Raw genomic sequence first — 23,666 nt, forward strand, 5'->3', positions numbered from 1 at the left:
CCCGGTAGTCCACGCAGAACCTAAGTTCTGGCTTGGCACCAGGAGCAGCAGCCTTGAGAACCAACATCACTGGGCTGGACCAGGGACTGCTGGACTTCTCTATCACTCCAAGAGCCAGCATCTTAGAAACTTCATCCTTGATACTGGACCTCACTTTGTCTGACACCCTGTAAATTTTATTCTTCACAGGTGGGGTGTTGCTTGTGTCAATCTCATGGACACACAAGTGTGTGAGTCCAGGAGTGAGGGAGAACAGGGAAGAGAGCTGCTCCAACAGCACGTAGCATTCTCCCCTCTGATCTAGAGTCAGGGAGTCAGAGAGACTGACACCCTCCACTGACCCATCCCCTTCTCTGGCAGAGAGGAGGTCGGGTGGTGTATTTTTGTGGTGTTCTACTGTGTTATTGCATTATTTATTACACAAATACTTTACACATTGCCTTCTAAGTTAAGCCTGACTGCTCAGTGTCAAACTACCAGAGGGTGGGCACAGGATAATTTGGATTGTGTGTGACTTACCCTGACTAGAGTGAGGGTCCTTGCTTGGACAGGGGGGTAACCTGACTACCAACCAAAGTCCCTATTTCTAACACCTGGCTAAAATCATTCCTGACTAATCGAAGACAGATGGTTAAGTTGGGCTTGTATTCTCATTAAATCTGCGGTCAAGCAGAGTTCCTCTTTAAGCCTGGCTGTATTCAACATCTATATGGCACTGTTAATTTCCTTGATTACATCTTTCGGAATAGATACTGTTTTGTATGCTGTATACTAGCATTGAATAAATCCTCACTGGGATCGGAGCAGAATGAAAACAAAAAACTGTCTAACTGTGATTATCCAGTGGATGAATGCAAATCATCTGAAGTGTAATACAGACAAAATGGAGATCATGCTCTTGGGCAAGTTAAATTACTTTGTCCCCTCCCAGTGGTGGCCAGAGGGTACCTCCTCCCGCAGCAGTGGAGGTTTTAAGAAACTTGGGAATAAAATTTGATGCTTGACTGTCATTTTACCTGCAGGGCCTGTCGCTCCGAAGGACCTGTTTTAATCTAATTAAATCCCTTAAGAAATTTCTCGACCTCCTGCCGCTATCAGCTAGGAAAAGTAGCCGGTGCGCTCAACACCTCAGGTTAGACTATTGTAATAGACTGTGTGCTGGACCTTCTAAGCAGATTATGCACAAAGTTCAAGTTGTCCAACACAGAGCTGCCAGAACAGTTCTTAAACTTCCCACAAGATAAATCGGCCTCGGCAGCTTTAAAGACACTTCATTGGCTGCTGGTCCACAAGAGAATACGGTTTAAAATTATTTTATTGACTAGAGTGTCCATAGCAACCAGTCCCAAATTTCTGACAGCTAGGTTCTCTCATTATACGATTAGTATAACTGAGATCTTCACAGGCCAATCTGCTTAACCCATCATCTGTCAGGCTGAAAACTAGAGGGAGTAAATCCTTGACTGTCCTAGGCGTAAAAGCCTGGAACTCCTTGCCAGACATCTAAGGTTTATAAATGAGGAATCAGTCTTTCGAAAACAGCTCAAAACATGGATTTTTGAGATCTCAGACATTCTCTGCTATTCCCTGTGAGCTCTCTCCTGATCAGGAGTCTTCCTTCTAAGCAGAGATCTCCCAAGTAGACTCACATACTAGCGCCAGGATGCTCCCTACAGTGTGACAGCTGCGCTCTATAAATATCAAATAGAAATAATCTGACATGTGCACTTTAAACTTAAGGTCGAGTCCTCCCTGCTGCCAATCAGCATGAATGGCCCTGCCAACACACTAGACCGGTGGGCTCTGTTATTATATAATCAAGTAGTAAAGACTATTATTTTATTCACATGTGCTGCACTCACAGCGGGAGGGGCCTAAAATAGGATATAGCACTGCCGCTAGAGCTGCCTCTTTGGAACTGGGGAACCAGGTTTGAGTCCTGGCGTCGACTCCCCATTATGTAATTCTGGGCAAATCACTTAATCTCCTGGTGTCTAAAAAACATATGAATATGACATTGTGTAATGTAACTCATGATCCTTTAAAGCGCTCCAATGCCTTTGGGCTGAGTTTGCACTATATAAAACTGCACAAATAAACAAGGGAATATATTGCCAGTAGGGGAGAGACAGTGAGCGACAGGACATTTGATGTATGCACATCCGAGCTCTAAATGTGTCATTCAGAACAAGTATTGCAAAGCCAATAAGGCAGGCTATTTTGTAAGTTAAAGTGTGTCTTCATTGTTCTGCAAGTTCATGTATTCTGGCTGCACAGCTGGGTGGGTGAATATGAGAATGAATCAAGGTTGGCTGGATGAACCAAAGAGTGCATAGATAATAAACGAGTGTGGCACTGCATGAATGGATGAATAGGTCAGTGTATGAAAGAATGACTGCACAATTGAGTGCATTATTGGGTGGCTGTATAGTTGGATACAGGTTGCGCCAGTCTTACAGGCTGAAGCTTCAGATGTCAATTGTGATAATGTTTATTACAATTCACCAGAATAAGCCTCACGTCCAGGCTCAAAGATACAGATGCCAAGGACCAGGCCTTAATCTTGATATGGTTGTGCATCTCAGACAGATAACAGATCGTACAACATAATTAATAGCGAAAATAGGCAAAGCCGTCAATACCTTCCTTTCGTAATTCCTATTTCATTACGGAATAAATTACCGTTAGTTCATCCAAAATATGTTTTCAGCGTTTCATATCAGATAGACAGTCCTTCCTCGTAGGCAGACAATCAAAGTTTGCAGTTTAACGCCAAAGGAATTCATGCAGAGAAATCATTTTACAGAAAAAAACCACAAAGCAATAAATATATGAGCGGAAGACAAACAAATATCAGTAGTGTTATATAACTGTGCAGAGTATTTTTTTAAAAGAAGGGCCTACAGTGATCCTTCAAGCAAACAACGACAACATATGCCTGACAGCCTTTGTGTTCCAAATTAGGAAGATACGCTCTAGATACACAAGAGTGCACTGGGAATGACTTACGTCGAACGCCCCATTTGCGCAGCTGCGTGAATCGGTAACTGCCAGCTCTCTTCATTGCAAAACAGGTTTGGGTCTGCTCCTTGGGAAAGCAGCAGCTGTGCACAACTGGCATGGCCTTCCTGGGCGGTGATGAATAACGGGGTGGCCTTGTCCTTTGCTTGACAATTCACATTAGCCCCTAAAATACAATAAAGCTCTTCAAAGGCAGTCATCATTTGTATTCCTACCAAGACACACTGAACGGTTGATTATGCGCTACGTGTCGCCCTACTTTTTTTGTAACGTATACTTGTTTGCATTTGTTTTAAACCATGGCAACACTGCAACACATTAGTCCGTGTTCCTAATGGTCCCAATACTAATGCAAAGTGCATCATTTGTTTTACAAGATAATGAAAATGCCGGAAACTCACAAGATCTAGGCCATGTTTCTTCTTTTAATGACAAACAGCTCAATGTCCCATCCACAAAAGACAAAATTACTTGAGGATTTGTTCTAAAATGCAAATGTAACTGTCACAAAAGGAGCATGTATTTATAACAATAAAAGGGATGCCAGTGGAGGTGGCATGCAAGATGTAACCCATCTTTACCGCATGCGAACTGCCTCTAAGCTGCCATGGGGTAACACAATAATTAATTAAATGCAAAGTACACCACCGTATATCAAACATGCTTTAACTCCTTCGCTGCCAGGCCTTTTCCCTCCTGTGCTGAGCCTTTTTTTGGCTATTTGGGGCAGTTCGCGCTTGGGCCCTCATAACTTTTTGTCCACATAAGCTATCCACGCCAAATTTGCGTCCTTTTTTATCAACATCCTATGGATTCTAGGGGTACCCAGAGTTTGTGGGTTCCCCTGGGGGAGAATTGGAAAAAAAGGGCTGCAGATGAAGGCTTGTGTTTTTTTCCCTGAAAATGGCATCAATAAAGGGTTTGTGGTGCTAAAATCACCATCTTCCCAGATTTCAGAAACAGGCAGACTTGAATCAGAAAACCCAATTTCTCAACATAATTTTGGCATTTTACTGGGACATACCCCATTTTTACTATTTTTTGTGCTTTCGGACTCTTTCCAGTTAGTGACAGAAATGAGTGTGAAACCAATGCTGGATCCAAGAAAGCTAAACATTTCTGTAAAGTAGACAAAATTTGAATTCAGCGAGGGATAATTTGTGTAGCTCTTACAAGGGTTTCCTACAGAAAATAACAGCTGAAATAAATATTGAAATTGAGGTAAAAAAAAAACAGCCATTTTTCCCAACGTTTTACTCTGTAACTTTTTCCTGCGATGCCAGATTTTCAAAGCACTATACCATTACGTATGCTGGACTCTCCTGGTAGCAGGGCTATATAGAGCCTGTAGGTTCATCAAGAACCCTAGGTTCCCAGAGCCAATAAAGGAGCTGCACCTTGCAATGGGTTTTGATTCTATACCGGGTATACAGCAATTCATTTGCTGAAATGTAAAGAGTGAAAAATAGGTATCAAGAAAACCTTTGTATTTCCAAAATGGGCACAAGGTAAGGTGTTGAGAAGCAGTAGTTATCTGTACATCTCTGAATTCCGGAGTGCCCATACTAGCATGTGATTTTCAGGGCATTTCTCAAATAGACGTCTTTTTTACACACTGCCTTACATTAGGGAGGAAAAAAATGTGGAGAAAGACAAGAGGCAATAGCACTTGTTTTGCTATTCTGTGCTCCCCCAAGTTTCCAGATAAAAATGGTACGTCACTTGCGAGGGTAGGCCTAGCACCTGTGACAGGAAATGCCCCAAAACACAACGTGGACACATCACATTTTCCCAAAGAAAACAGACCTGTTTTTTTACAAAGTGCCTAGCTGTGGATTTTGGCCTCTAGCACAGCCAGCACCTAAGGAAACTTACCAAAGCGGCATATTTTTGAAGACTAGACACCTTGGGGAATCCAAGATGGGTTGACTTGTGGGGCTCTCACCAGGTTCTGTTACCCAGAATCCTTTGCAAACCTCAAAATTTGGCCAAAAAAACACTTTTTCCTCATTTCGGTGACAGTTCTAGAATCTGAGAGGAGCCACAAATTTCCTTCCACCCAACGTTCCCCCAAGTCTCCCAATAAAAATGATCTCTCACTAGTGTGGGTAGGCCTAGTGCCCGCAAAAGGAAATGCCCCAAAACACTATCTGGACACATCAAAATTATCAAATACAATACTACCTGTTTTACATAAAAACATAAAGTAAGCAAAAAAAAATATATATCCCTGGTGTCTAGGGGTTTCTGCCCCGGGAAAGGGGGGGGGGGAGGCCTAAAAATATTTTGCCCACCTGGGCAGCAGCCCTTGCCAAAGGGGCCGCTCCCCTTATGCGTAAGTATATAAAAAAAACAATTCCCTGGTGTCTGGTGGTTTCTGCCCCCGCCTAAAAATAATTTGCGCCCCCCCCCCGGGTCGCTCCCCACATATAAAAAAAAAAGAAGAAAAAAAGTATCCCTGGTGTCTAGGGGGTTGGGGCAGAAATGGCCTAAAATTAATTTGGCCCCCTGGGGAGTGGCCCTTACCCAAGGGGCCACTCCCCTTATGCGTAAGTCTAAAAAAATAAAATTGCCTGGTGTCTGGTGGGCATTTCTGCTGGCCAAAATGCTTGCAGAGACATGAAAGGAAAGGAAGGGCCTTTCCTTTGCTTTCATGCCTCTGCCTTCCCCTCCTCCCGAGCAGAAGCGAAATGCTGAGCATTTCTCTTCCTCGCTGCGCTGGAAGATGCAGGTAACCTCTGATGAGGTCAGCACGCAATTGTGTGCTGATGTCATCAGCCGTCACTGGGGGGCTCGGGGTGAAAGGGGAAGAGATTCCCCTTCCAGCCCTGCCGGGGGTGGGGGTGTGGGGGGTGGTTGAAGCCCACGAATGGAGCGCTAGTGCTCCCTCTGAGCTCCTGTGCCGGGACTTAATGGTTACGTCCTCGGCACAGAAGCAGTTAATATTGTTTATTTGTGTTACTGTGCTCAAAGCAGTCCAGAGTCCGCTTGTAGGCGCGTGTGTAATGGTGAGTGCGTCACAGGAAAAAGAGGCGTGAGCGTGCATCACCGAGAGGCTATCCTGGTGTCTCCAGAGGTCATTAGCTGTCCAAAACACTGTTGGAACACGTGAGGAAATTGAGCACTTATGTATCAACGCACTTTTGCGTAGCCACAGAATAGGCAAAACTATTTCTGACATCAAGCACTTTTTTTTTTTTTTAAATTTCCGGATGTCTGCCCTAGGAAATTATCTTATCCCCAGTTTAAGTGAGAATTACTAGAGTTTCAGGTAAAAGCATGCTTACTCGCAACATGTTTGGTTTCTCAGGGGGGTGAGTAAGCCACGTCTATCCCCTGGAAATGTAGGAATTAGCCAATTCTAAGTCAGACACAGGTAAGGCTTTCAACATTCAAGAGTAATTAGCATTTTAGGCAGTAGTGAGGCACACCTACTTACAGAAAAGTCTTTGTCACTAGCACTTAATGTCATCAGCTTTTCACCTCCTGCCACGCTGGTTTGCATCATGACCTTAAGAGTTCTTTAGACTATGAAGCTAGTTTCGTGCCCACACCTCTGCCTTTTTAGATCTCTCTACAGACAACTTTAGCTGTCTGGCGAGGCTTCTTCCATTACAAAACATTTCACACAACATACAGCAATACACATTAAATAAAAATAACAACTGGAAAGGGGTTATATGGTCGAGTCTCCTTACACTATTGGCTTCCTGGGTGACATCTGTGAGGGGCCAAGACAAAAATCAGATATTAACCACAACACATTTAGTAAAAGAAGTAATGCTGCAGTTAAACATGAAACTATGAAGCTATCAAAAGAACAATAAAACACACTTGGAGAGAAGAAAACAAAATTATTACTAAAATAGGTGCACAGGATAGGTTATTATGGAAAAGATGTAATATAGGTGGTCATTCTGACCCTGGCGGTCTTTGACCGCCAGGGCGGAGGACCGCGGGAGCACCGCCGACAGGCCGGCGGTGCTCCAATGGGGATTCCGACCGCGGCGGTAAAGCCGCGGTCGGACCGGCACCACTGGCGGGGTCCCGCCAGTGTACCGCGGCCCCATTGAATCCTCCGCGGCGGCGCAGCTTGCTGCACCGCCGCGGGGATTCCGACCCCCCCCTACCGCCATCCAGATCCCGGCGGTCGGACCGCCGAGATCCGGATGGCGGTAGGGGGGGTCGCGGGGCCCCTGGGGGCCCCTGCAGTGCCCATGCCACTGGCATGGGCATTGCAGGGGCCCCCGTAAGAGGGCCCCTAAATGTATTTCACTGTCTGCTGCGCAGACAGTGAAATACGCGACGGGTGCAACTGCACCCGTCGCACAGCTTCCACTCCGCCGGCTCGATTCCGAGCCGGCTTCATCGTGGAAGCCTCTTTCCCGCTGGGCTGGCTGGCGGTCTGAAGGCGACCGCCCGCCAGCCCAGCGGGAAAGTCAGAATTACCGCCGCGGTCTTTCGACCGCGGAACGGTAACCTGACGGCGGGACTTTGGCGGTCGGCCTCCGCCGCCCGCCAAGGTCAGAATGAGGGCCATAATCTTTATACCAAGCATGTTTCTTCCTCAAGTTTGGAGTGCACATCTGTGCACCTTTTGGGATATCCAGAGTGGAGAACATGGGAACACCTAGTCTACTTTCACTCCCACTGTTGCTTAACACTCCTTCCTATTCACATTATGGGAAGTGCGATCTCTCTGATTGCACTTTACCGACCTGGACATGCTCCAAGTGTCCCCTACGCCCACAGGAACAACATTTAGCCCATAGACACAATGGGCGAGGACCCATAAACTGTGACATACTCTTCTTTACCCGTCTGGACACCTACATTAAATTTTTTATAATTAGCAGAGTTCTTCCCGTCATACCGTTCTTTATACCTCTGATGATTGCCTTTCATATTGGAACTGCTATAATCTTGATTTATCACTCATAATCATTTTCCTGGATTTAAAACCAGGCCGGATTAAGTTTAGAACTTGTCACTCTACCTTTCAATTGCTGAAAAGGTGACTTTAAGGTAATACTGTTAGGAGCAGTACGTTGAGCCCACCACAATTCTTTCGGAATATCCTTAAGAGACACTCTTAAAACAATTGCCCTTTGAACATGATTTAACAACTCTTCTCATATGCTCAGCAAGGCAATTGGCCTGCGGTGCATACAAGACTGCCCTTTGATGAATAATTCCAAAATCCCTCAAGAAACCTTTTATTTCTAGGGAGACAAATTGTATCCCACTGTCGGTCACCAGAAACTTGGGTACTCCTTTATAGAAAATACATCTTTAATAAACTCCAAAGTCCCCTTGCCATTCACCAAACTCAACTGGTGGAACCCCATTTGGTTGTGTAACTCACCAGCAACACGACATATCTCCCCAAAGGTGGCACCTACTCAAATGGCTCCATGATGTCAAGACTTAACTTCACTCATGGCATCCCAGATATTACCACAGAAGACAAGGTTGCACAGGAGGTGACAGATGATTTGTCATTTGGAGAACACAGCAAATAATCACTTGGCAGCCCACACCTGGCCACCAGAACTTTTCTTTCACCCCGCCCTCAGATTTCTCCCAAGACGCCTCTCATGGGCTAAGCTGATCATCTTCATTTGTACTTCTTCTGGAGGACCTACTCTCTCTTCCCTCATAAGTTCTCCATCACTAAAATGTTAGCTCATCTCTCACATTTCAAAAGGATTTTAATTGTAGGACCAAATCTTTGTAACTCTCCATCCTTGCACCACAAACTCTTTAATGGCCAGAAGATACACATTATTCTCCTTTCCCTTCTCCCACTATTCTTTTGTTATAACATTCTCTCTCTGTTGGAAAATGGGTTATTGGTAAGGGCAGGTAGATACCTACACTTAGCAATAGCCACCACCCTCCACTTAGGTCCAGTTAGGTCTCAGTAAATTAAACCCAGCTCAACCCTTGGTAGCTTGGCAACGAGCAACAAGGCTTAACTTAGGAGACAGAGTGTAAAGCATTCAAATATCACAAAACAGTAATTAAATAAAACACAGGAAACAGTTTAAAAATCCAAAATCAATATATAAAAATAGATTATAGTTTTATCTTTAAAATGACACAAAAACAAATAACATCGGATAAGGGGAACCGGAGATATGTATTTTTAAAGAATGATTGTTTTCTAGTGCCTAGAAACAAAAAGCGCCAATCTGGTCATCTGGTCACACCTCGATCGGGGCAAAGTCAAAGTTTAAGGCCGACCGCGATGGAGCACGGCTCGGCTACAGGCCGCGGAAGGCCTCGGTCAAAAGTTTACCTTAGGACTCAGTCGTTTTTCTGAAGATTTTCTTCAGCAGGACCAACTTGCCAGTCCAATCCGACCTCCTGGAACTCTTCCTCGGATACGTGTCGCGGGAGCCCTTGGTGGAGATTTTTACCTTCGGACTTAGTCGTTTTTTTGAGGTGAAAATCCTTCGACCGGGGCAAACCTGGATCTTGATCCGACGTCCTTGGAGCCCTCCTCAGATACGCTGGCTGGGAGGACCCGGTCAACTTCCTACATTCGGACTTAGGGGGTCATTCCAACCCTGGCGGTCGGTGTTAAAGCGGCGGCCAAACCGCCAACAGGCTGGCGGTAAAAAAAATGCAATTCCGACCCTGACGGAAACCGCCAACAGAGACCGCCACTTTAACACACCGCCCGCCACGGCAGGACAAACAAACAGCGCAGCGGTCACCGCCAACAGACAGGCGGGAGACAATGTACCGCCCACCCTATCACAACCCACCAATCCGCCACCTTTTCCGGGGCGGTAGCCCCGCCGATAAAAACACGGCGGAAACAGACATTTCAAACGGAAAACGCTCACCTCCATACACCCCACGAGGAATCTGGACAGCATGGAACCCGAATTACACATCCTACCAGCCATTGTCTTCCTGCTCCTCTACCAGGAGCACGAACGCCGGCGCAGAAGACAACGGTGAGTACTGCACCTACGACACAGGGGAGGCAAAAAATTACGGGGACACACATATGCGACACACCTACCCTCATCCTCACCCACTACAACACACACATCAATGCATAGCAACACATCACAGTTACACCCCCAAACCCCCCGGAAGAATGCAAAGGCAAAAGGAAATGATTATAAATATAGAATTATATTGTAAGACTGAGTATAAAATATATCACACATCTATAACTTAATATACATAAATTGTCCAGTCCAATATGTCCATCAGCCATTGTTCGTGGGCCACTGGGCCAAAAGACATGGGCAAAGCCCAACGGAGAGAACACTGCAGGGGCATCAGATAGGAAAACTACAGGCACCTCAGGGGGAAGGGAAGGGGGGGCACCTCAGCCAGATGAGTCCACAACGCCAGATCCACGAGGAGCCTCCATGGCCACTGTGCCATCCTGGGGAGTGCAAAGCCACAGTCTCTCAAGTCTCTACAGTGGGTGGGGTGCCCACTGTGCCATCCTGGGGAGTGCAAAGCCACAGTCTCTCAAGTGGATAACAGTCTCCACTGGTACTGGAGGGGGACTAGTGCCCAGAGTGCTTCGTGCAGCCCTGCCCGACACAGATGCGGGCCTGCCCCTTCCGCCAATGGGCCAGCGGTGCTTGAGATGAAGGGCCCTGTTCAGCGGTGCTTGAGATGAAGGGCCCAGTTCAGCGGTGCTTGAGATGAAGGGCCCAGTTCAGCGGTGCTTGAGACGGCAGTGCCCAGCGGAGCGGTGCTTGAGATGAAGGGCCCAGCGGAGCGGTGCTTGAGATGAAGGGCCCAGTTCAGCGGTGCTTGAGATGAAGGGCCCAGTTCAGCGGTGCTTGAGACGGCGGTGCCCAGCGGAGCGGTGCTTGAGATGAAGGGCCCAGTTCAGCGGTGCTTGAGACGGCGGTGCCCAGCGGAGCGGCGCTTGAGATGAAGGGCCCAGCGGAGCGGTGCTTGAGATGAAGGGCCCAGTTCAGCGGTGCTTGAGACGGCGGTGCCCAGCGGAGCGGTGCTTGAGAAGAAGGGCCCAGTTCAGAGGTGCTTGAGACGGCGGTGCCCAGCGGAGCGGAGCGGTGCTTGAGATGAAGGGCCCAGCGGAGCGGTGCTTGAGATGAAGGGCCCAGTTCAGCGGTGCTTCAGACGGCGGTGCCCAGCGGAGCGGTGCTTGAGATGAAGGGCCCAGCGGAGCGGTGCTTGAGATGAAGGGCCCAGTTCAGCGGTGCTTGAGATGAAGGGCCCAGTTCAGCGGTGCTTCAGACGGCGGTGCCCTGTTCAGCGGTGCTTGAGATGAAGGGCCCAGCGGAGCGGTGCTTGAGACGGCGGTGCCCAGCAGAGCGGTGCTTGAGATGAGTGTCCTGGTCAGCGGATCCGGCCCAGGCATGGATGTCACTCGCCACCTGACATGTGGCTGGTGGGGCCTTCCTGCCCATCTGTCTGGCGGGGCCCTCCTGGGCTGCAGTACCGGGCCTGTGTGTGTCCTCCTGCACACCTGGGATGGGGCTGGTGGGGCCCTCCTGGCCAGCTGGCCTGCTGCCGGACTTGTCGGGCGTGCTGCCCTTCCCACCCTTCCCTGCACGCTTGTGGCCCTTTCCCACCTTTGGCGGTGTGCCAGGTGGCACCTGACTTCCTGCCGGAGCCAATGTAGGGATTTTTGTCCCTGGGGTCTTTGGTCGCTCGCGCCGGGCACTGGCAATCTTAGGATGCTTTTCCGGTGGTGGGCTGGCCGTGCCTTGGCTCCTAGCTGAACTGGATGCCCTTGAGGGTGGGGGACTCCACAGTCCATGGACAACAGTCTTCACTGGTCCCGGTTTTGTGGTGGCTGAGGTGCTGATTGGAGTCTTATGAGATGGACGGGGTGGGGGAGTTGTAGGAAAGAGGTCAAGTTTGGAAAGGAAAAGCAATTTGGAAAGAGAGGGACGGGTAGGTGTAGTGGGGTATGGGAGTGGAGGAAGAGGATGTGGTTGTAGGAGTGTGAAGTCTGGTGTCTTTGGGTGCAGGTGCTTGGGCTGGAGGCTGTCGTGAGGTGGATGGCTGTTGGGTGGGTGGCTGCCTGCGTTTGTGTAGTTTGGAGGAGGGGGTGACAGACACACTTGGAGAGGACACAGGGGACGTGTAAATGGTAGTGGGGGTGGTGACTGCACATGTGCGGAGTGTTCTGGTGGGTGTGCTGGTGATGGACGTAGTGGCTGAAGATGTTGTGCATGCAAGTGTGAGTGGAGACGTCACAGGGAGGGAGGAGGGAGACGAGGAGGAGGGGGACACAGTGGAGGCAGTAGCTGTTGGTATGTCTGCATGTGGATGTTGCTTGTGTGAATGCTTGTGTGATGTGTGGTGCTTATGTCTGGATGAGCTTCCCTTGGGTGTTGAGGTGTGTGCATGCTGGTCTGTAGGTGTGTCTGGGATAGGCAGAGGATTGGGTCTGGGTGGAGGAAGTTGGAGGGGGGAGGCTAGAGACAGAGACAATTGCTGCCGTTAGTGCTGAGGCCAGAGCGTTGAAGGATCGCTGATGGGCAGCCTGACCCGAATGAATGCCCTCCAGGTATGCATTACTCTGGTGCACCTCTCTTTGTACACCCTGGATGGCATTCAAAAGGGTAAACTGCCCAACAATGATGGTCCTTAGGAGGTAAATGACCTCCTCACTGAGGGCAGCAGGGGCGACAGGGGCAGGGCCTGAGGTGCCTGGGGCGAAGGAGATGCCCACCTTCCTGGGTGAGCGGGCACTGGGCAAACGCTGAGGGGCTGCTGGGAGGGCAGTGCTGGTGCTCTGGGTGGCGGCTGTACCTGTTGTTGCGGGGGCACGGATGTTGCCACCACCACAAGGGAGCTCCCTTCAGAGGACGAGTCGCTGTCACTGACATCAGCACGAGTCCCCGCTGTGGAGCTCCCCCCGCCCTCCGTCTCACTGGTGAAATCCGATTCTGATGCATGGCCCGCCATGGCCATGTGAGATGCAGCTCCCTCGTGCTTCGATGCCACTTCTCCTCCGCCTGATGATGCTAATGCACACATGAACAGGAAGACCACAAAAAAGGGGGGGAGGAGAAATAAAGACATGTTGAGTGCATGGATTACCGCTACTGTTGGCAGACAAGACAGACACAGAAGCCCCCTGCACTACGCCGCACACTTGGGGTCCACTACGCAATCCTTGGGACATGGCCTACAAGCCTATGGACGACAACTGCACACATAGATGACACAGGGCCATGGATACCTGTACTTGGCACCCTACAGAGGTGGGGGGCGGGGGCACAGGGCCATGCCTTAGGGAGGGGCCTAGCCTACAGAAATCGCCCTGGCCTAGGGATACCCACAGCCCTCCTCCCCCACCCAGACACCTCCACTGCGCGCAAAGTCAGCAGAATGTATTTGTACTCACCCCCTTGTGTCTGCTGTGATGTCCTCACGCGCCCATCCAAATCGGGGTAGGCCACCGCCAGGATCCGGGACATCAGGGGGGTCAAAGTACGACTGGCACCCCTCCTACGTTGGGAGGCCATCCCCAGCTGAGCCTCCGCCGTCTTCCTGCTGCAGCGTCGGATGTCCTCCCACCTCTTCCGGCAGTGGGTGCCCCGTCTGTTGTGGACCCCCAGGGTCCGGACGTCCTCGGCGATGGCACGCCAAATCGCGACTTTCTGGTGGGCGCTGACCTATGTGACATGTACAGGGAGAGAAAAATTGTCATCACCTTCTGCATGCTCGATGTGAGTGGCCCCCCATCCCCACCCTTGCCATGTGGCACATGCTCTCATCTGTCGTTTGATGCATGCTTCAATCGCTCCCCTCCCCACCATCTTTCATCCACCCCACTCAACCCAGGCATTGCCCACTAAGCATGGTCCCTGTGTACTTACCTGTTGGTCTGGAGGACCGTAGAGTAGCGCATACTGGGGGAGGACCCCATCCACAAGTTTCTCCAACTACTCCGAAATGAAGGCAGGGGCCCTTTCCCCAGTCGATTGAGCCATTGTCTCTTCCAGACGAGGTCACAGCAGCACTTGCAGTGTAGGTCCTCTCCTGTCGAAGATCAGGTATCGAGTGATTAAGCAGATAGAAAATGGCGGTCACGCCCGCGGCGGTGCGTACCGCGACCGCCGGCGCACATCGTCATTGGCTCCTGAGACCCATAGGGTTCAATGTTAACCAATGCGGCTTAGCGCCGCGGTCTTTGACCGCCTACCGCCGCGGTGTGCCACGCCAGCGCATTGACCTCACATCCCACTGTCGCACTTCACAGGTCAGGCAGCCGCCATTTCAAGGGCCCACATGGCCTAATTACCAACTGCGTCACACATACCTAGGCCATGCACACTCATACAAGCCATTCAATGCATTGGGAATCGTGTTATGTGCAAGCTGTGGTTACGTATCTGTGGGTTGCTTGACACTGTGCTCGCTGTTGTCCTTCATAGGCACCGTCCGCTGGGACATGCGAGGAGATAGAGGAATCTTCCCGTGTACAGACCGCTGGTGGACCTGTCGACAATGGAGGAACGACATGTCATACTGACATACAGGCTTGACCGAGCCACTATACAGGAACTGTGTGCCCAGCTGGAGCCAGACCTGATGTCACCCATCCGCCAACCCACAGGGATCCCCCCTCTAGTGCAGGTGCTGTCAGTACTCCATTTCTTAGCAAGTGGGTTATTTCAAACAACAGTGGCCATATCATCAGGGATGTCCCAGCCTATGTTTTCCAAGGTGTTGTCCAGAGTGTTGTCTGCCCTGCTGAAACACATGCGGAGCTACATCGTTTTCCCTGAGGTGGGGGATTTGCCTACAGTGAAGGGTGATATCTATGCCCTTGGACATATCCCCAACATCATAGGTGCCATTGATGGGACACATGTTGCTTTGGTCCCCCCCAGCAGGAGTGAACAGGTGTACAGGAACCGGAAGAGTTATCATTCCATGAATGTACAGATGGTGTGTTTGGCTGACCAGTACATCTCCCATGTTAATGCCAAGTTCCCTGGGTCAGTGCATGACGCCTACATCCTGCGGAATAGCAGCATCCCGTATGTGATGGGTCAACTCCAGAGGCACCGGGTATGGCTATTAGGGGACTCTGGTTACCCCAACCTGTCCTGGCTACTGACCCCAGTGAGGAATCCCAGGACAAGGGCAGAGGAACACTACAATGAGGCCCATGGGCAGACTAGGAGGGTGATCGAGCGAACCTTTGGCCTCCTGAAGGACAGTTTCCGGTGCCTCCATATGGAAGGTGGATCCCTAATGTACTCACCAAAGAAGGTGTGCTAGATCATCGTGGCCTGCTGTATGCTTCACAACCTGGCTTTGCGACGCCAGGTGCCTTTTCTGCAGGAGGATGGTCCAGATGGTGGTGGTGTAGCAGCTGTGGAGCCTGTGGAGAGTGAAGAGGAGGAAGCCGAAGAGGACGACATAGAGAACAGGAACACAGTAATACAGCAGTATTTTCAGTGACACACAGGTAAGAGTAGACACCGGCATATTACATTTACTTAATGACTCCTACCTCTCTACTGTCTGACTTTTTCCCCAGTGTATGGTAACTGTGTTGTGACTTTCCCTTCCGTTTTCAGAGATGTGGGCCCCACTGCGTGACATCTGCTTTGTTTCCCCATGGACTACAGCTGTGTGACAGCGGTTTGTTGGCATCACAATGTGAATGAACATTTTAGCACGGTCATGTCTAATACATTTGTTCTAAATCACAGCCAGACTCCAGATTGTTTTGTGCAATAAGTGTTTTTATTCAAGTGCTCTAAATTGGATGGGTGGTTGCAAATCGGTGAGGGATGATGGTGGAGGATTGTCCATGGCAGAGTCCAGACTATCAGTTTCACAGGTGCATTGTCCAAATGCCTGTGGGAAGTGGAGCAGGGGCAGTTTAAGGTTGGACAGGGTGACAATGTGGGACAGTGGGATGACAATCAGGGCGGTATCCTTTGCTGGCGGGGGTCTTGACATCTTACTCTGTCTTCTTCCTGGATCTCTGGGCCCGCTTGCGGGGTGGTTCTCCTTCTGCAGGGGGTGGGGTTCTGGTGGCCTGTTGGTCTTGTGTAGGGGCCTCCTGTCCACTAGCGCCGGCGGAGGTGGTAGGCAGTTCTTGGTGCATGCTAGTGTCAGGGGCCCTTTGAGGTGCCACAGTGTCCCGCAATGTCGTGACTACCTCATTCAGGGCCACTACGATGGTACCCATGGTGGAACTGATGTTTCTTAGTTCCTCCCTGAACCCCATATACTGTTGCTCCTGCAGAAGCTGGATCTCCTGAAACCTGGCCAGGACCGTCGCCATCGTCTCCTGGGAGCGGTGGTATGCTCCCATGATGGAGGAGAGGGCCTCGTGGAGAGTGGGTTCCATGGGCCTGTCCCCCCCCCCCCCTGTCGCACAGCAGCCCTCCCAGTTCCCCTGTTTCCCTGGGCCTCTGTCCCCTGGACTGTGTGCCCACTACCACTGCCCCCAGGTCCCTGTTGTTGTTGGGGTGGTGGGTTAGCCTGGGTTCCCTGTAGTGGTGGACACACCGCTGATTGACGTGTCCTGGGGTCAGAGCTATGGGCCCGCTGGGTGGGTGCTGTGCTGGTGTTCCCAGAGGGGGGAAGGTCTACTGTGGCCTGTGGCTGTGTGAGGGGAACCGACTGTCCCGAGGTCCCCGATGGACCGGGCTGGTCATCTAGATCCAGGGAGACAGAGCTGCTGTCCTCACTGTGGGCCTCTTCTGGGGGTGGAGTGGACATTTGTGGACCCTCCTGCGCGGTGACGTGGCATTTGGGTCCTGCGGGGTTATAAAAGTATGGTTATTGCTTCTGTGTGTGTCATAGTGTGCAATGGGTGGGTGCCCATGTACCCCAGTGCTGGCATTCCTTTGTGGGGGCTGTTGTGACGGTGGTTGGGGGGGGGGGGTTGTATGTGTATGTGCAGGGGGCATGCTTAGGTGATGGGTGTCCATGCTTTGTGGACGCACGCAGGGCTAGGTGTTGGGATGGGTGGGTTGTGATGGTGAGACAGTTGCAAGGAGTAGGTGTGATGGGGGTGAGGGTAAGGGTGGGGGTATGAGTTGGCATGCAGGTGGGGTGGGGGGAAGAAGTAGTTAAGATTTGCCTTACCAGAGTCCATTCCTCCGCCTACTCCTGCGAGGCCCTCAGGATGCAGGATGTTCAAGACTTGCTCCTCCCATGTTGTAAATTCTGGGGGAGGAGGTGGGGGTCCGCCGCCAGTCTTCTGCACCACGATGTTGTGCCTGGATACCATGGAACGCACCTTCCCCCGTAGGTCGTTCCACCTCTTCCTGATGTCGTCCCGATTTCTTGGGTGCTGTCCCACAGCGTTGACCCTGTCCACTATTCTGTTCCATAGCTCCATCTTCCTGGCAATGGTGGTGTGCTGCACCTGTGCCCCGAACAGCTGTGGCTCTACTCGTACAATTTCCTCCACCATGACCCTGAGTTCATCATCAGAGAACCTGGGGTGTCTTTGCGGTGCCATGGAGTGGTGTGGGTGATGTGTAGGGCGGATTGTGTGGTGCTAAGTGTGGTGATGTGTATTGTTGTGTTGTGTGAAGTGCGTGCAAATATTGCTGGGTGACAGTGAATTGGGCGTCTGGGTGCTCGGATGTCTTTTCTCGGTGCGTGTTCACGAATCTCTAGGAGTGGAGGTTTGTGGGTGATGTGGGTGTGTATTTTATATTGAATTGGGTGTATGGGAGTGGTGTGTGTATGTGTCTCAGGTGTGTGTATTTTGAATTGTCCAATGTGGTTGTATTTTGTAAGTGTGTGTGTATTTTGAGCGCGGCGGTGTGTACCGCCAATGGAATACCGAGGTTGAAAGACCACCGCGTGGATTCGTGTGTCGTGATAGTGTGGGCGTATTTCTGTTGGTGTGACGGTGGAGGTTTGGTCATCGCCAGTTTCTCGCTGCCCTTTGGTGTGGCGGACTTTTGTGGATGTCTGTATTTTGGCGGTTTGCCTGTTGTGGGTCAGAATGACCATGGCGGTTTACCGCGGCCGCGGCGGTGTTATGGCGGTCTTCTGAACGGCGGTAAGTGCCTTTTACCGCCGAGGTTGGAATGACCACCTTAGTCTCTTTTTTGGAGATTTTCTTCACTGGGACGAACCTGCACGTCAGGCCGGGTCGCGGTTGAGGCAAGCCGGCTAGAGTTGCTGCGGTGGGTTGGCCCCTCTATGGAGCCTTTTTCCAAAAGTTCTCCAAACTTCTGGATCTTCTTCCTGATGTTCCTTTAAGGTTCTTTTGGGGTCCACAGCTCACCCCAAGGTTCCAGAAGCTCTGAGATGATCCTTTGGGGTGTGGACTAGAACTCCCAGAATGCAACTGGCGCAAACTCCTTTTTGGCCACTGGACAGTGGTCAGCTGGTTGGTTTCTTCAGGAATTGGTGCAGGGGACTCTGGTTAGCAAGTTTTCACCTGTAGCAAACAGGGAGTCCCTCCTTGAACCAGTTGAAGCCAGGCAAAGTCCTTCTTGTGGTGAAGCCCACGTTTGCAGCTGGTGCAGTTCTTCAGAGTGCAGGGTCCAGGTGCAGGCCAGGGGTCCAGCAGGGCAGTCCTTCTTCTCCTGTAGTTCTTCCTTGTTGGAATCTGATGGGGATCTGAGGTGTGGGTGCAGGTCTGCCAGTTTTATACCTGCTCCTGGGTGAAAAAAGGGGGGTCCTGGTTCTCCAATCAGGGGCAGGGTCCTTCCCCCTGTGATGACCACTTCCTGGGAAGTGTGGCAAAAATCACTCCCAGGGAGCAACATTCCTCAAAAATCCATCATGGCTGAAAGTGATTTTTTGAGGTTACATCTGGCTGAGCCCATCCCCACTGGTGCGGCTAAAAATCCTAAACACACCCCTCTCCTGCCCTCTTCTAATCTAATCAAGGGGGCACCTAATTGTCTGGGTTTGCAGGATGTGGGGGTGTTTCTGGGTTGCTCCAAATGTCCTTCTCTGCCTTTGAAGACCAGTTTGGCAGCCCTCCCCCTTCCTGCCTCACCATCTGCTGAGGGGAGATCTCCTCCCACAGGCACATCTCTTTGTGTGAAGCCAGGCCACTTCACACCTCATCAAGGAAGCCTGGCCAATCAGAGCACAGCAGCAAAAACACTGCAGGGCTGAAGTTGCCAACTTTTCAGGTAAAGTTTAAAACTCTTTACCTGAACAAGTTATATTAAATCCAACAAATGGAAGTTGAGGGATTTATTATAAACATTAATTTGATACCAAACTCTTGGTATCCGTTCCTTAAGGGAACTTTTAATTTTAAAATAAAGTCTCCCCATTCTAGCCTATGGAGGCCATTCACCACAATGAGGGAAAAATGAATTTGGCTGTTTTACCTCACCAGGGCTTATAAAACTATTTTTATAAGGTCCCTGCTTATAGTTACATGGCACCCAGCCCTAGGGGCACATAGGGCACACCTTAGGGGTGACTCATATTTAAAAATAAGGTAGTTTAAGACTTTTGGAACTACTTTTAATTCCAAAGTCGAATTTGCATGTAACTTTAATTTAAAAGCAGCCAGCAAGGCAGGCCTGCCTTTAAAATGACACTGGGCACCTCAGCAGTGCACCTATGGGGGCCCTACCTATGCTGGGCTCCCTAAACCTCCATGCCCTACCATATACTAGGGACTTATAGGTAGGTTAACTTTGCCAATTATAATTAGCCTAATTTGCATATCCACGTTACACAGAGCACTGGCCCTGGGACTGGAAAGCAGTACCCAGGGCACAGCCAAGAGTCAGTAACCACCAGTACCTGTCCAAAAAGTTTGCGGGTGACCAGGGCAAAAAGGAGGACTTTCCTACACTCTCATTCAGTTAATTCCACCCACCTCTATTGAATTGCGACCAACTGTTGCATCAACAGGAATGCAGGAGCGTCAAACTGACATTTTGTTCTCTAAGCCAGGCAGGTACTGCACCTGGAAATTAAATTCCTCTAGTTCTTCACTCTACCTCTTTAATCTGGAGTTAAGTCACTCATTACCCTTGCTGGAGATAATTTGGACCAAAGGATGATGGTCCATTCTGACAATGAAAGGGAGACTCCACAAATAGAACTAAGTAATATATCAACCAGAGCACGCTCCAGCACAGAGTGGTGTTTCTCTGCACCCTTGAGAGCATGTGAGGCAAGTGCCATTACACTTTCAGCCTCATCAACTTCTTGGTTCAATACAGCTTTCAATTCCTTCAATTGTTCATCAGTAGTGAGGATAGTTTTCCTCCACACATCAAAGTGTCCAAAGGTAGGCATACTTCTAATGTCTCTCTTTCTGGTTCTAAAACAAATATCAAACTCCTCAGACTAATAATGTTCTTATTGTCTATACTACACTCACAAACTTTTTAAGAAACTATGACTAATACTCTCCTAGGCCTTTTGGGGCTTTTATTACGCCAGCAGCCAATTCTTTTTTGCGTTTAATACCTTCCCCGGAGGTTGAGTGTCCAAGATATGTTACAGATGCTACTCTAAACCTACACTTTTCTTTTCTACAGCTATGCCACTGTCTAATCATCTTCTTGAACTTGTATCAGAGTCTCATCATGTTCTACACTATCTTTGCTGAATACCAGGATGTCGTCTTGGAACACCAAGACGTGTGGAATTCCTTCCAAAACTATCTTCCTAACCCTCTGGAAGCAAGCAGCTGAAGAAGCCAGGTCAAAAGGCATCTTCACACATCTGTAAGCTCCCAGAGGTGTCACAAATGATGTGAAGGGTCTCAAGTCCTCTTGTAAAAGTACTTGGTGATAGGCCAACAAGAGATCCATTGTGGTACAAACTTTGGCTCCTTTAAGCAATGTTAGACTTTCAGAAATGTTGGGCAAGGGTTCATGGTCCACCCAGACACTCTTCTACCAATCACAAAGGTCAACACACACATTTGTATGTTTCCATCCATTCTTGTGTGCCAGGATCACAGGGGTCAGCCACTCTGAAGACTATTTCTTCAATGACCCCTAGATGAAGTAGCTTCTTTATGTCCTTTTTGAGCGGATCAAGAATCAAAATAGGGATACTATGCACCTTATGGACAGACTATTTTTGCCCCACTTTTAAAGAGTAATCATATGTTCACAGTCTGTCAACAGCTTACATCATCTAATGCAAGCATAAAAGAAACAAGGGTAGAAATGGTAAAATGAATGCACCGCCTCCATGTGTCCAACAGTAGATAGACTTATTTGTGTATTCCTACCAATGGTGCTAAGTGGTTAAATGCCTTACTACCCCAAGACAAAAACATGAATTCAAGGATACATGGCATGCAAGTAACAAATGAAACCTGAGCACTCAATCTATAATCAAAGTACATTTAGTTTTAGATATGTTTTTAAATCATGAAATTCCGACCCAGTCCTTCTTGAATTTAAATTCTTCTTTATTGTGAATTCGCAATTTTATTCGTTTTGAAACAGTCCTTCATGTTAATTTGCTCATCGACAGCCAACACGTTTCGTCACTATTGTGATTTACTCAAGGCTGTAAAGTACAAAAATGGACATACACTCATATTCCAGATATATTATAAGTCTAAAAATATAACATGACTTCATGATCATGATCCTGTGCAGATAGAGGGATTCCTGCACCATGCATATAAGAAAGAATTGTTAAAACATTTTTTAACAACAGAAATAGATAAGAAAGAATGAAAACACCCAGTTGTGTTGACAAAAAAATAAACATAACATAAAAGTAACTATATGAAAAGAACCCAAAATGTGTCAAACACATGTGCCATAAAGTATTATCATAAAGATTTTAGTCAGAATCACTAGCTAGCACCATTTCAACCTACTATGAAAATGTAGTATGATGCACCCATCCGTAGTGTAGCTCGTTCAATTGTAGGAAAACTGAAAGGGAATATACCCAATATTAGGTATATTGCAATGTCTGTGCTTCTACTCATATCTGATATACGAAAAAGAAAGAGAAAAAAAGGGATTTTTTTTCTAAATAAAAAGACCAAGGAGACCATATAGTTTAAAGAAGAAAAGGAAACTAAAAACCGTGGAAAAAATAACGCAATCTTATATAAGTACCTGTACTTGGCACTCAATAATCACTCCAAAGAAATCCATATACTGTTTTCTCTATGATGTCAGAAAGATAGATGAGTTTCAAAAGTTTGCGGCTGCATTAGTAGTAACAATTTAGCGGACCATGATAAGTCCTCATCTACCATCGGGGTAGATGACTCTTTGATATTGATCAACTGGGTATTCTAGTTCATATTGCACAAATTCTTGAGTTTGTAACTTTGGGTCAAAAATTTAGTCAACATCAGTGGCTGTCAAAGACGCTGCCCATTGAATCCAACGTGGATGTAAAGCTTTAGTGCTTGGAGCGTTTGCTTTGGTAACAGCCCGAAGGGCTGGAATTGGAGATATGATAATAAAGCGTTTCCCCTGGGCCAGCGGTGTTTCTTTAATGACGGCCATCTGAACAGCAGTGAGAATTTTCTTAGTGGGAGCAAAGCGTTGTTCTGCTGTAGAGTACAAATGTGATTTGTATGCAATCGGGACTGTCTCACCCTTATTGAAAGTTACATAGGTGAAACCAATGGCACCAGCAATTACTCTGATGATTAGATGTTTTTTATTGTCCCTCGTGTGTAGGTGTAGTGCTGCAAGCATGTCTGTTTGCAAAGCTCTAAGAATGCGTGTGTGTTCGACTGTCCAAAATTTACTGGAAAAGTCAGGATGTGTTAAGTCATATAAGAGTTTTATACGTGACGCGTAATCTGGAATGTAAATTAGGCCAATTTAGGAAACCCAATAAGGATAGGAGTTTTTTTTATAAGTATTTGGAGGATGTAACTGTGCACATTTTTCCAAGAATTGTGGCACTAGGCTACCCATCTTAGATGTTGTAGTAATTCATCATCCGTGAGATAGATATCATCTACATAGGACAATGCCTCAGGGTCAATGTCGTGCAATATTGAAGTTACACAAGCCGCAAACAGTCCTGGACTGTTCTTATACCACTGTTGTAAATGACAGAATTTTTTCTGGGAGCCTAGTGCGCTGAAACTTGTTAGTTCTCTACTCTCAAGCGCTATATTTTGGTAGAAGAAACCATCGGAAATATCCAGTGTTTTGTATTTTTGGCGCACTATGTTGTTCATAAGTGCTGTGCTGTGTGTGTTTTGCATAGCATATGTGCGTGTATGACTGTTTAAATGTCTGTAATCTAAGACTATTCTCTCTGAATGGTCCGGTTTAGCTACAGGGAATAGAGGATTATTCATTTGGGAGACACAGGGTTCGATTACACCCTGGTACTCTAGTTGTGTGAGGATTTCCCTCAAGGGTGCTTTAGCATCATGTTTTATTGGATACTATGGTTGAGGTTGGGGTCGATTTTTAATTAGGATTACATGATAGGGGGTGTCTTTATCCCATCCTACATGGTTGGGATATAACGTGGGTGGCTCCAACAAACTCCAACAAAGCCCAATCGATGGCGTAGGATTCTGCAAGCTCATCAGGGACAAGGAGCGAGAAAGGTTTGATAACATTTTCCCCATATGGGTAAGTACGAACAAATTCAGGTGCCCAATCCCTTTCGGCCAGTTCAATATTACATATGTTCATGATGCGGTCCCAAAAAATTGCGTCTATTGTGCGTTCAATGTCTCCTAACTGTAACGTTAC

At 48.4% G+C, this 23,666-nt stretch overlaps 1 protein-coding gene across 2 annotated transcripts in view; it reads right to left on the reverse strand.

Annotated features, from left to right (window-relative positions):
* Positions 1–23,666, reverse strand: part of ASB3 (ankyrin repeat and SOCS box containing 3) — a 381,448-nt gene that overhangs the window by 153,249 nt on the left and 204,533 nt on the right. For both annotated transcript variants that reach the window (XM_069234074.1, XM_069234073.1), the window contains one exon: positions 3,010–3,187. In XM_069234074.1, the coding sequence (XP_069090175.1) occupies positions 3,010–3,187 (178 nt within the window). The remainder of the gene's footprint in view (positions 1–3,009; positions 3,188–23,666) is intronic.

The sequence above is a fragment of the Pleurodeles waltl genome, chromosome 5, assembly GCF_031143425.1.
Source record: "Pleurodeles waltl isolate 20211129_DDA chromosome 5, aPleWal1.hap1.20221129, whole genome shotgun sequence".
Classification (NCBI taxonomy): Eukaryota; Metazoa; Chordata; class Amphibia; order Caudata; family Salamandridae; genus Pleurodeles; species Pleurodeles waltl.